The sequence below is a fragment of the Dasypus novemcinctus genome, chromosome 21 (assembly GCF_030445035.2).
Source record: "Dasypus novemcinctus isolate mDasNov1 chromosome 21, mDasNov1.1.hap2, whole genome shotgun sequence".
NCBI classification, from domain to species: domain Eukaryota; kingdom Metazoa; phylum Chordata; class Mammalia; order Cingulata; family Dasypodidae; genus Dasypus; species Dasypus novemcinctus.
In genome coordinates, this window is record NC_080693.1 from 30,850,515 (window position 1) to 30,864,425 (window position 13,911).

The window sequence follows — 13,911 nt, forward strand, 5'->3', positions numbered from 1 at the left end:
ATAAAATGGCCAATAAACATATGGAACACATCCAACTTCCCTAGTTATCAAGGAAATTAAAATAATAAGATAATATTCTTTATCTATCAAACTGGCCAAGATTAGAAAGAACACCCAGTGTTGGCAAGAATATGGGGGTAAGGGCACAAGACTGGAGGTAAACACGTACCTGGTAGAACTTTTATTCAGGGCAATTGGCACTATGTGCCCAAACCTTGAAAACACTCACATTCTTTGGCATAATAAGCCCACTCAAGAGGATTTACCATAAAGCAGTTTTGGACAACTACACAAGGATATTCCTTGCAGCGTTGTTTATAGGCCGAAAAAGTAGAAAATGCCAAGTACCCTTCAGAGATGGAAAGAATAAATAAAACATAGGACTATGCCCGTTCAAAAAAATACTATGAGAGGAGATTTGTGATGTTGCAAAGATGCACAATGCACTGCTACGTGAGAAAAACAGGATGTTGTGACAAGACAATCCAAGATTTTCAATTAAACATAAAAAAAGTAAAAAAGTATGTGTGTATATATTTATGTATAAGTCTGCATATGAATACACAAATCACCCCTCCAGAGAAAAATATCTTGAAGAGTTTCTGCTAAAATGAGTTTGGGGATTAAGGATATTTTTTTTCAGAGTTTTTTATATTGTCACAAATACATATTATTTTTGCAATTAACCAATGCCTCTTAAGACTTTGACACATAGTGGAGACTCTGGCAGTCCTTCCTTTGCTTTTCCCATCTCCTGCCACAGGTCCTTCCCCCAGCTTCCGAACATGGTACATCCAGGGACACACGTACATAGCCTTTGGTGCCTCTAGAAAGCCCTTGGATTCAGGCCAGTTCATTGGTGAGTCCATCCTTGGCTCTGTGTTTTATGACTAAGAGACTCTCCAATAACCCCAAATCCAGTTCTCTCTCTCTTCACCATGCAAACTGGAAATCTAAAATACTGTCGTTTTACTCATAGACTTTATACCCTTGTATGGGTCATTCAGTTTACCCCCCTGGATTAAACACCTACTCTATGCAGGACACATAGTGCGATGCTGGGCAAACAAGGAAGCAGTTGGCAGGGGTCCAACTTGTTGGGTCCTCGATCTTAATTATGAGATAAAGCTGTCCAAGGATATATTATACACAACCAATGGCTCAGTGGCTCAGAGGTGGCATTTCTTGCTGGGAGGTCAAGTGTAACAGTTATCTATCGCTGTGTGACAAACTACCCCCTACACTTAGTGGCATAAACCCATTTCTGTGGGTCAGGAATTCAGGAGTGGTTTGGCTGGACAGCCCTGGTCAGGCGTCCTCCTGTGGTCATGGTAAGATTTGGCAGGAGCTGGGAACTCCTCTGCCAAGAGGGCTCCCTGCCACAGCTGTAGGTGGGAGGCCTCAGCTCACCATCCTATGTGCTCCCCACAGGCTGCCTGAGGAGCCTCACAACACAGAGGCTGACTCGTCCCGGAGCGAGAGCTCAAGAGAGAAGGCACAGAGGAAGCTGCAGGACTTCTTAGGACCAGGCTCTGAAATCGTGCGCTACCCCTTCCACGCCATCCTATTTGTTAGAGGCAAATCGCCCCACACAAGGGAAGCAGATCAGGTTTGAACCCTTGAAGGGAGGAGTATCGAAGAATTTGCAGACATACTTTTAAAAACCAACCGTAACAAGGAAGGCTTCTTGGAAGAAGTGGGATCCCAGGAGACCTTAAAGGACAGAGAAATCACTCGACAGACAGAGATGAAGAGAAGGTTCCCGAAGGTGGGACTGAGGGCAGAGGTGGCAAGGTGAGGAAGCAGCGCGTGGAGCCGACAGACGGCGAGTGGCTGAGCCGGGCTGCGGCTTGTGGGTTGGGCATCCTGCAAATCGGGATGGAAAGGAGAGCTGGGGTCTAGGCCTGGAGGGCTCTGAACACCAAGAACTCGGCTTCATGTGGAAGACAGAGGAGAACCACTGGGTATGGAGGAAAGACACAAGGGGCAGCATAGCCCAGTGGTCAAAGCTCGGGCTCTGGGGAGTGGCCAAGCTGCTGCTGCCCAGCCGTGTGGCACGAGGCAAGGCACTCAACCTCTCTTAATGACATCTCAGTTATCTGTAAACTGAGGCAAACAATCCCTTGCCTTTCAGGGCTCTTGTGAGGATGAAATGAGAACAGGAAGCCCCCAGCCAGGGCGGGGCCCGCGGTGAACACACAGTACTCAGCAGCCATGAGAAGGCACTATCAGAAAGTTTTCCTGTTCGGAGAGGGTCTGGTAGCAATAGAATATTTGGCTTTCCTTGACTTCACTGGTCTTCCCAGAGATGGCATGTTTGGATTACTGTTAGAAACAGACCTGTGTGCAGTTACTGAGAAAGTTAAACATAGAATTACCACATGACCGGGAAATCCCACTCCTAGACATACCCAAAAGAATGGAAAGCAGAGAGCCCAACAGATATCTGCACACCGATGTCCAGAGTAGCACTATTCACAACAGCCAAAAGATGTAAACAGCCCGTGTCCATCGACAGATGAATGGATGAACAAATTGTGGTGTATATGAATGTATTAGTCAGCCGAAGGGGTGCTGATGCAAAGTACCAGAACTCTGTTGGCTTTTATAAAGGGTATTTATTTGGGGTAAAAGCTTACAGTTACAAGGCCCTAAACAGTCCAACTCAAGTACCATAAGAGGTATTTTCTCACCAAAGACTGTTGCCACGTGTTGCAAGCTGGTTGCCGATCTCTGCGAGGGTTCAGCTTCCTCCTCCTCTTAAGGCTCCATGGACCCAGCTTCTTCCCATCTCAGCTGTAGGCTGGTGAGCTCGTTTCTTTCTGAACCTTCTCAGCTGCTCTGGTCTCTTCAGCTGCAAACTATCAGGAGAATGGCTCAGCTCTGCCTGGAACTTTAGCTGTTTGAGCCTTCTACTTTCTGTCACTTGGCAGGCTGAAATGAACAAGTTCTCTCCCCTTCCGTGTGTCTTCTTCTGTGTGTCTTCTTGCATGAGTGTCCGTTTATTTAGTCCACCAAGGGGGCAGGACTTGAGTCACACTCTATTGATGAGGCCTTAATCGTCACATAATTTTATCAAAGACATCTCAGCTGAATCTAATACCATCAAAGGGTCTCATGCCCACAGGAACAGACCAGTTTACAAATATAATCTCTTTTTGAAATTTATAATCTCAAACTGCCCCAACATACAATAGATATTATTCAGCCGTAAGGAGTAAAGTTCTGATACACACGACAACACAGGTGCACCCTGGAGACATCATGTTGAGTAAAATTAGCCAGACACAAAAGGACAAATATCATCTGATTACACATAGATGAAATATCTAGCACAAGCAAATTCACAGGGAGAGAAAATAGATCAGAAGTTAGCAGGGGTTGGAGGGAGGGGGGACAGGGAGTTAGTGCTTAGTAGGTACAGAGTTTCTGCTGAGGGTGATGAAAAAGGTTTGGTAATGGATGGAGTGATGGTAGCAAAGCATTGTAAATGCAATTAATACCAGTGAATTGCATGCTTAAAAATGGTTAAAATGGCAAATTTTATGCTATATATGTCACCACAATACAATTTAAGAGAAAAACAAAGAGTTCTGTGTTTCCTGAATGAAGATGCCCCTTGGCCTCACAGCTGGGGCCAGTGGTGAGAGAAAAGGTCCATGATTCACCCTTGGCCCTGGGCAGTCACTGGGTGGACGAAGTCTGCGTGGACAATGCCCGGGAGCAGGCGGGAGCCAGTGGCAACTTGGCCCCTGGCAGAGCTGGCCCCACTTCTCGGTGACTCGCTCAACTTTGCAATGGGACAGCTCCAGCCCTGGCAGAAGGTGCAGCTCCTTTTCCACCCCAAGTCAGGGTGACTCAGACCAGCACAGAACAGCAGCTCCGGCCACTCAGACCCACCCTGGGTCCACGCCCCTCTGTGTGAGATTGTGTGCACTGGGCGTGTACTGAATGCTCGCTGACTCCCTGGCTTCCTTGGGATGGGGTCCTCCTCCGTCGGGAAACCAGGAACCGATTTTCCAAAGAGGATTGCAATTTGCCCTCCTTGTCCACGGCCGCGTCTGCTCCGCTAACTTATTATTAGCAGCAGCCGTTGCCACCCAAAGCCCAGCGGCCGCCAGCATTTCCCCACGGGCTCTGCGCTAACAGCCTGTCAAGCAGGCCGTGAAATCATCACGCTCAGCCGAGGAAATCACAGGCTGGGGCTCGGGGTTGGGTTCGGGTTCAGTCCCTCTCCTCCCCACCTCCCAGAATAGAAACCGCTTGGCTCTTCCTTCAGAAGGGCAAGGCGGGTCCTCGGGGAGGGCATGCTGGAGGAGGCCAGGGCAGCAGCAGCAGCAGAGAGAACGAGGTCGCTCTTGGACACTCGGCCCCCCGCCCCACTTGCCCACTCTGGGTCCAGCCCACTCTGGGTCCAGCCCACTGCCCGGCAGTAGCGAAGCAGAAGCACTGGGAAGAGTCTGGGGCCCGTGTGGGGTCGACGGTGGGGCAGGACGGCCCCCACTGCCTATGCCACCGCCCTGGGCCCTTCCCCATGGCAGCAGCGCCCGGTCCACCTGCCCCTCTGGCCACAGCGGCTCTACCACCAAGGGTGGATGCAGCTTTCCCTCGCAGGTGGGTGGCTGCTGGTTCCTCCTCGCTGCAGCCCAGCTCGTGCGGCCCCACCAGCACCCTCCCCTGACCCACCTCCTCCTGACCCTGGGAGAAGGGACACTAGCTGCCACCCATCCGCTGCCCACCAGGCCCCTGCTGGGTGACATGGCCCAGCCCCAGGCTGTCTCCCCCACTCCTGGAGGTACCACACACACTGCTCACAGCCCAGGATGATGTCTCAGCACTCTGAGCTTTGGAGCCGGGCGGATATAGCACCTGCTCACTGGGCTGGGGAAGGGTTACGACATGAGCCAGGTGCAGAGCTGCAGGACAGCACCCAGCACCCAGTACAATCTCAGTACCCAGCACACACCCAGTGCCCAGTACATGCTGCATGCAGTGCACGTCCAGTACACACTTGGTGCCCAGTCCACGCCCAATGCCCAGTACACACCCAGTGCCCAGTACACACCCAGTACACAGTACATACTCAGTGCCCAACACATGTCCAGTGCATGCTTGGTGCCCAGCACATGCCCAGGGCTTAGTGCTCACTCAGTGCTCAGTGCACACTCAGTACCTGGTATACACCCAGTGCACACTTAGTGCATGCCCAGTGCTCAGTACGTGCCCAGTGTCCAGTACACACCTACTCCCCAGTACACACCCAATGCCCAGTACACTCTCAGTACCAGTATATACCCAGTGCACTCTTGCTGCCCAGTACATGCCCAATGCCCAGTACACACCCAGTGCCTAGTGCATGCCCATGGCTGTGTTCACTCGATGCCCAGTGCACACTTGGTGCCTGATACATGCACATTGCCAATTACATACCCAATGTCCAGTGCATGCCCAGTGCACCCCCACTGCTCAGTACACACCCTGTGCCCAGTACATGCCTGGTTCCCAATACACACTCAATGCTCAGTCCATACTCGGTGCCCAGTATATGCCCAGTACACACTCATCTGCCTGGTACACATGTGGTGCCCTGTTCATGCCAAGTGCCCAGTACATAACTAATGCCCAGAACCCACTTGGTGTGCAGTGCTTGCTTAGTGCCCAATGCACGCCCAGCTCCCAGCACATGTCCAGAGCCTAGTACACACCCAACTCCCAGCACACTGTGCCCAGTGCCTGCCCAGTGACCAATACACACCCAGTGCCCAGCACTCAGTGCCCGGTAGTGATGGCCTCGTTATCCCTGCCTACATCTATCTAAGATACTCAGGAGGGACTAAAGGCATGTCAATAGCAATGAGAAACATTGAAATGAGACAAGGACGGAGGAAAAGGTATTTTATACCCCACATGGGTCCCAGGAAAATGGATGGAGATGTGGGTTGGGCAGTGTTGGGGACTGGAGGGAAAAGGGGTCAGAGCAAGGTAATTGTCCCCACTGAAGGCAAAGATATCACAAAAGAAAAGGACTTCTGGAGAGTTCTGTAAAGATACCAAGAAGTTATGGAGAACTGAGAAAGCCAGAACCCATGGGGGCCATGTCCACCTAGCCGCCGAGCAGCTGCACTGCCCTGGCTCAGAGGCGGGCAGGTGAGGGCCAGCGGGCCACAGCCTGGCTGCCAGGGCCTGAGGAAAGTGCCAGGGCTGTTCCCAGGCCAGACTGCAAAGGCTGGTTCACCAGAATGGAAGCTCTTCAAGGGCAGGGTTCTTTGCGTATTTTGCTTTATCCCCAGGGCCTAGAACTGCACAGCAGAGTAGATGCTGAAGCAACACCTGGTGATTGCATGACTGAATACTCCATGGGCCAAGCAAGGTGAGGAGGAAGCAGGTAGCAAGTCCTAGGCCTGCGAAGTGGACAGGGCTGGCTCCTTGGGACAGTGAGAGTCAGGTCCAGACAGGCCAGTGTCCCTGCGTCTTAGCACCATCTGTTCCTGGACCCCCAACCTTGGACAGCCAACGCCATCCCCAGCGGGAGCCACCAGTGGTAACTTGTCATCCAGAACCAGGTGTTCCAACCTCCCCCCATCTCCCACCAACCCCCCACCCATGCGCCTTCCCATCTTTGGTCCCCCCCACCCCACCAACCCCCGTGAACACAGCTCCCCTGCTGCTAGTGTGGCTCAGACGAAACACACTCAAGTGGCAAATCAGCCCACAGGACACAGTTCCAAGCTCTGCCTCAACAACAGGGAGCCTTGAATGTTCCTGAGCTGGAAAATGAGGTAATACAGGCAACGTCTTAGGAAGCCCCAAGGCATCCTCTCGTGGGCACCTGTGAAGTGCCAACCACTGAGCGATGAGCAGACACTTTACAAATGCCATCCCATAAACTTCACAAGCACCAGGGAGGGAGGGTCAGAGTGGCAAAGCAACCTGCGAAAAGCAAACACAGTTAGCAAAGGCAGAACCCAGAATCAAATCCAGTTCTGTCTGGGTTTGCCAACTCAGCATCTCACATGGATATCTAACAGGCATCTTAAACTTAGGTTCAAAACAGAAAGCTCATTAACTCTTTCCCTCAAAAACCTTCCTCCATAGATGTGAAATAGGAACCCTCATGCATTGCCGATAGGAATATAAAATGGTGCAGCCACTGTGGAAAACAGCTTAGCAGTTTCTCAAAAAGTTAAATACAAGTTACCATATGAACCTGCAATTCCACTCCTAGGTACATACACAAAACAATTCAAAGGAAGGACTTGGACAAATACTTGTACATCCATATTCATCACAGCATTATCACAATTGCCAAAACATGGAAGCAACCCAAATGGCCATCAATCAATGAGCAAACATATGTAATGTGATATATCCATACAATGGAATATTATTCAGCCATAAAAAAGAATGAAGTTCTGATACATGCTACAACATGGACGAACCTCGAAAATATTATGCTAAGTAAAAGAAGTCAGGCAAAAAGGACACATATTATACAATTCCATTCATATGAAGTGTCTTGAATAGGCAAATTCATAGAGACAGAAAGTAGATTAGGGGTGACCAGGATCCAGGGGTTGGGGAAAAGGTGGGGGGTTATTGCTTAATTGGTACAGAGTTTTTGTTAATGATCATGAAAAACTTTTTGGAAATAGATAGTAGTGAGGGTGACACAACACAGAATGTAATTAATGCCACTGAATTGTACATTTAAAAATGGTTAAAGTGGCAAATTTTATGTTATATATATTTATCATGATAAAATTTAAATGAATGAATGATCACATGAAAAAAATCCTTCCTCCACCCCAGCCGGTGTTCCCATGTCAGAGAGTAGCACCTCCACCCATCCTGAAGCTCAGGACAAAAACCTGATTTCTTGTTCCCTCATCCCTACAACCAGTCCACCTGTGAGTCTGACCACTTCCCACCACCTCCACTGCCACATTCATCTACATCATCTCTTGTGTCTAGACCATGCAGCAGCCTCCTTCCCGGGCCCCCTAGTCCCTCTCCAATCAACAACAACGAACACAAACAACGGCCACATGGTCTTTCTGAAGGATAAATCAGATGACATCAATTCTCAACAAAAATCCCTCCAGCATGCCGTGACACCCCTGCCAGGGTCCAGAGGCTCAGGCTACCTGTTTGCTAAACGGAGTCACCAGGCTCACCCTCTGCCCTGGAGTCGGTGACAGGCTGCGATTGGGGAACTCCTTAGACAACCCCCAACAAGTGTCCTGCCCCCCACTCATCCCTGAACTGAGTACCCTAGAAAATAGGGGGACGCAGCCAAAGAGGGGCAGCAGAGGAAAGGAAGCAGCACGTCGTGGCCAACCGTAGATGGATTTGTCAGTGAGGAGGAGCCCGGCAGTCCCGACCCGGCCAAGTCAGCCTGGGCCCCAGCGTCCACCAGGGAGGAGCACAAAGGGCCTGGCAGAGCTGAAAGCGGGGATCCCAGGAGCTTCCTGGGACAACCCGGCTTGGCAGAAAAGGACCTCACTTCTGCAGGCCAGTGGGCACTTGACACACCACTCCCAAGCGTCACGCTAAGTGCCCAGCTCTGAGGCTCTGTGGCAGGGCACAGAGACCCTGCCGGGCTACCCCAGGCTTCACAGCACACAGGGGGGACAGGCTGGCCCACAGCTGGCCCGCTCAGCTCAGAGTGTCTGGAGCCCAGAGGATGCCCAGCTCAGGCACTGCTCCCTCTCTCGCCCTGGAAACCCCACCTGCAGCGCGGCCATCAGGCCCTGGCATGAGGGTCAATGAGCTGTTTTGGAGAAGCACAGAGGTGAGTTCTGCCCCATCCCCTGCAGGACCCCCAGTCCAGGAGGACAGGCCCCTGACTGTGTGCCATGCCCCACACGCCCCCTCCCTGCACACACAGCCCCTCTGCCCCTGATCTCTGTCCCTCGTTCCCCTGAGTGGTGGGTGGCTCCCACGCCCCATGGTGGACAAACAGCCGCCCGGGGCTCCCTGCCAGGTGACAGCAGGAGGGACTCTGGCTCCCCCACTCTGGGCAGCAGGGCCTGCACAGGCATTGCTCCACAGCCTGGGGGCACTTACCAGAAAGTTCCTTAAGAAATCCATCATCTTCTGCCCGTCCCTCTCCCTTCTGAGCTGGGGGGGCCCTGTCAGCCTGAGGCTCACCCACTGCAGCTGCTGCTGCCACCACCCCGGCTGCTGCTGCTTCTGCTGACGTTGGACAACTTCCTTGAGCTCAAACAAGGAACTGCAGGATTTGGGTGTCCGCCCGGAGCTGTTATTCCACATTGACTGGCCCTGACCTTTGACCCCTCCTTTGCCAGGGCTGTTTTCTCTGGGGACCCCAGGAGCCGCCACAAGTCATCCGTCTTCAAGGCAAGGGGCTCCCGCACCCCCCTCCCACCAGGGAGAGGGGCCGTGCTAGCAGGTAGCAGAAGCGACTGGTTTGGGACTTAGAAAAGTCAGGAGGCGGGAAGCATCCTTCCCTCCGTTCACGAGATGCCAGTTTGAAGGCGGGACTGGGGCACAGGTGCGCGCGACAGGGCAGGCCACGCTGGACCAGTCCCACCCATCGCGGGACTCACGGCACACCTCCATTTCCCCCTCTGTGAATCGGGAAGCACTACGTGCCGTAAGAATAAAAGTGAAAAAAAGAAGAAAATCAGATGGCCGCATCTTTCAAGGCGTCCATATGGACCTAAGAGGGCCTCCAACACCCGGGTCAAAGGCTTGAAGCAGCAGCTAAAAGGGTAAGAAGTGGGTGTTTCTGAGAGGGGGTGGCGCAGAGACACCGAGAACTGTCTTCTTTCTGGAAAAGCCTGGATTTTTAAAATGCTTAATCCATTGCATGCATTACTTCAGTTAATTTTTTTTTAATGAGTTTTAAAAAAGAGAGCAGTTCTCATGCCCTGTGGCTATCCCACAAGAAAAATTAAAAATAAATAAAGGAAATGGCTTGGGGAGATACATAAGGCATCCGCAGCTCGAAGGCCAGAGGCACCTCGGGCTGGTAAGAGAGAAGCTGGAAGGCCGGCGAGCCCGGCCCCTGCGCGCCCACACCCGGCTCCGTCTCTTCACCGCACTAAGACACATGTCCACTCGATGCCCATGCAGGGCCCTCAGGCCCATTCCAGCCCTGGGAAGAAAGCGGTGTCTCCCGCTGGGAAGGAGAGGAATGGATTTTTAGATCCCTCAAGGAAAGGCAGTGTGGTGGCGGGGACACAGCCCGGGCTTAGTATGCGGAGGCTCTGCTGGTTACAGGCTGGGTGGTCGGGTTCCCCAGGCTCTGAGCCTCAGTTTCCATATCTGTAACACGGAGAAATATGTCCCGCTTGGCAAGGTGACTGTGGAACCGGGCACAGTGTGTGCCAGGCACCCGGTGCAGGGCACAGCACAAACGACGCTCAGGAACGGCAGCTGTACCACCGTGATCCTTCCTCCCAGCTCGGCGCCGTGTTCACTTTTCCTGCCCCTAAAAGAGCATGAGAAGTGCCCTCCGCACGCCCGCCCCACCCAGGAAGCTGAGCTCTCTCTGCTCTCCCCCCTCCCGCCCAGCCAGCAGCCAGACCCACAGCCGCGCCCCCTTCACCCAGCCCCATTCTGCGTTTGCTCGAGCTCCAGAAATATCAACCGCACCCCTGGGGAGCAGAGAAGCCAGGAGGAGCCCCGGGGGATGGCGGAGGGTGCAGCTCGGTCCAGGGAGGGGGAGAAGGGCCTTGCACGGGTCCATCCCGGGGGCTTTCAAGTGACACTGGAGGTCAGAGGGGTGCAGGAGGCGAGGGACGGGTTTCTAGGATGTGAATGGGGCCGTCACGCTCATTGGAGGAGCCACGTGTGAGAGGAAGCCCAGCTGGGAGAAGGACGACAGTGTCCCTTCCAACTCTTAAAATTCTGATACAAAAAAATTATCTGAAGAGTGGGATGCAGTCAAGCTCGTCGACCTTCCTGTCTCTGAGAGAGGAGGCAGGTGCCTGACTGGACCTACCCCCAATGAGCCCCCCTCTCCCTCCTCAGGACAAGGTTCCCAGGTCCCTCCTGCACCTGCCTCTGGCCTGGCTCCATCCATGCTCAGAGGCTCTGAGTCACTGAGCAGAGCTGCACCCCAGTCCACCTGCCATGCCCATTCCCACAGCCTCAGACCCCAAGAACGTGCCAGCCCTGCGCAGCCAGGACTTGCTGCATCCAAAGGACTGCTGCAACCCCCTTGGCCAGGGCACCCCAGGGCTCAGCAAGCCTACATGGTCCAAATCCCTGCCTCTGTGCAGAAATGCATCCAGAGGCAGCAAGCAAAGAGAGAGTGGAGAACTAACTCACGATTCCTCCAGGCCAGGTGCTAGCTCAGGGCTGGGGACCCAGGGACGATCAGCCTCAGCCCCACTCCTGCTACCCAACGCCCCTTTATTTGGTTGGCTCCTACTTGCCCTTTAAGCTTTAGCTTGAGATCACCTCTTCCAGGAAGACTTCCTGATTCCCACCCCATGCCCAGGTTGTTTTCCCAAAGTATCCTGCACGTGCCTGGATTGTTTTCCCATGGTATCCTACACGTGCCCTATTGAATCAATTCTCTCTCTGTATTGTAATTTCTTGTCTAATTGTTTTGCCTACTCACTCCATAATTTCAGTGCCTGGCTCATAGTAGGGTGCTCAATAAATATTTGCTGAATGAAGTCTAATGATTAAGACAAACACAGAAGCAAATAATTACAACCCAATAAAAGGGCAGCAGTGGGGGTAAGCCAACACCTCCACAGAGGCAGTGAGGAGTGAGCAATGGCTGTGCTGCAAAGGGAAAGATTAGGAAGACTTTCCAGAAGCTTCTCCCCATTTTGCAGATCAGGTCACAGAGGTGCAAGAGCATTGAGCCCTGCATCTAAGGCTATTCAAAGGTGGAGCAGGAATCAGTATCCAGGCCCAGGACTCATCCTTACCACCTCCCATTTGACCCTCTTCATCATCCAATATGGGACAAGGTGGAGTGCCAAGAACAAAGCTAAGAGAGGTTAATCAACCTGCTTAAGGTCACACAGCCTATTAGTAGCAGAGCCAAGTGTTCTGGGGGAGAGGAGGGGAAGAGGAGGGGAGAATGGAAAGGAGGAAGGAGATAGGAATGAGATGGGGGGAACCACTTTTCCTCAGACACATGCTTTGCCTATGAGAGCTCAGAGGGCAGAATGGAGACCCCGGCCGAGGGAGCCCACAGCCCCTGTCAGGGCCATAAGCAGTGGTGACAGCCGGACCATACTCTGGCAGTCTCAAGAGATGGGGGGGATACAGGGTGGTACAGCTTCGGGGGGACCCACAGGCCGGGAGAGGGAGCTCTGAGAACAGCCAAGCCCAGAAGAGGCAGTGCTTACTTCGGGCAGGCCTGGCCCCTGGCCCTGAGGGGAGGAGGCGGGGAGGGCAGGGCTGAGCAAACAGCCCCTGCCGATTAGCCTCCGGTCCTCCTCGGGCTGAGGCCTCTCTTCCTTCTAAACCCAAAAACCCCCTTTTAAGAGCGCCCAACAGCAACAATCTGGCATTAAAATACCCCGTGCGCAGCGAGTCCACTGGACCAGCCCGGGTTGGGGACCTCCTTTCAGCCCTCTGCGCTCAACACAGGCAAACGCGCTTATCTTCACCTAGAAGTGAAGCTAGCAGCTGGGGTCCAGGCAGAGAGCACCCCACGCAGAGTCAGACGGAGGGACCTGCCTCCCCCCAGCACTGCAGCCCGGCCTTGCCAGCTCGCCAGCGGCGCATCCCTGCTGTCTTCACTCGCCCTCCCAGGGGCCTTCTGCAGACCAACAGATGACACCCACGGGCCTAACTCGGGGCTACAGCAGCTGATGAGCAAACATCTGCTGCGCCTGCCTCTGCCGAATGTTCAGAATTAGTGTCACAAATTGGGGGAGGGGCTTTTAGTATATGTACCAGGCCCTTGGCCAAGCACTCAGCATACCCTCTTATTCTCTTACTTAATCCTCCCAGTCACCTATGATGGGCACTCTTATCACCCCCACTCTACAGAGGAGGAAACTGAGGCTGAGATGGATACCCAGGTCAGCAGCTAGCATGGGAGATACAAACCCGCGGTCAGCCCCAGGGCCCCCACCACGCTAAGGGAGCTTGGGGACGTTGTTGAGACCAGCTGGTGACTCAGAGGGAGCAGACTGATCGTCGTCCAAATCCTACTCCTCCCTAAAGCAGGAGCTCTTAACTAGGGGTCCATGGAAAGATTCCAGGGGATCCATGAGCTTGAATTGAAAATTTTTTAAAAAACACACAACATGATTCTTGTGGAGACGTGCTGGTGCAGGTGTGATATATTTATTAAATGATACAGAGTATACCGCGGACTACATATGATTTTTATTTTGATGTTGCATGCTCCGAATGCAGTGGATAAATAACTGCCTGCAAAAAAGTTAGTAAGGATGGTGGAAGCGGTTTTATGATGCTGTGGGAAAACCCAGATTTCTAAATGTTTGCCAAAAATAACCATTTGAAGAGATGTTGAACCGTGTTAGGCTATCAGGTATTGAAATTATGGGAAAGTTGCAAAACGCAATTTTGAATAATCCTAAATTTTAATTTAAAGCATACCAATGTTGAGTGTCATAAAACTATCTGCTGCTACATTCTGAGAAGGGGTCCGTGGTTTTCCCCTGACTGGCAAAAGGGTCCCTGGAACAAAAAAGGGTAAGAAGGCCTGCCCCAAAGCCTTTCTCAACCCCTCAGCCAGAATTCCCAGAGCACATGACTTGGTTTAAGTACATATCCGGTTCTGCTTTTGGCTGAATTCTCCCCAAAACTGCAAACTCCTAGAGGGCAGAAGACAGATCTATCCACCACAGAGTCATACACATACCAGATTTCACCAAATTTAGAGTGCCGTCCATTGTAAGCTGCACATTATTTTTTGTAAATATACCAGCAAAAACACTGCCAATG

General features: G+C 52.4%; 1 protein-coding gene across 30 annotated transcripts in view; it reads right to left on the bottom strand.

Moving 5' to 3' along the window:
- Nucleotides 1-13,911, bottom strand: part of RAP1GAP2 (RAP1 GTPase activating protein 2) — a 244,631-nt gene that overhangs the window by 66,422 nt on the left and 164,298 nt on the right. Inside the window, exon 1 of one of the 30 annotated variants that reach the window (XM_071210416.1) lies at nt 9,067-9,330. The exons of 28 other annotated variants lie outside the window; for them this stretch is intronic. In XM_071210416.1, the coding sequence (XP_071066517.1) occupies nt 9,067-9,273 (207 nt within the window). In that variant the 5' untranslated portion in view covers nt 9,274-9,330. Of the gene's footprint in view, nt 1-9,066; nt 9,331-13,911 lie in introns of those variants that run through there. One more of the 30 variants, XM_071210413.1, reaches the window with a different exon arrangement.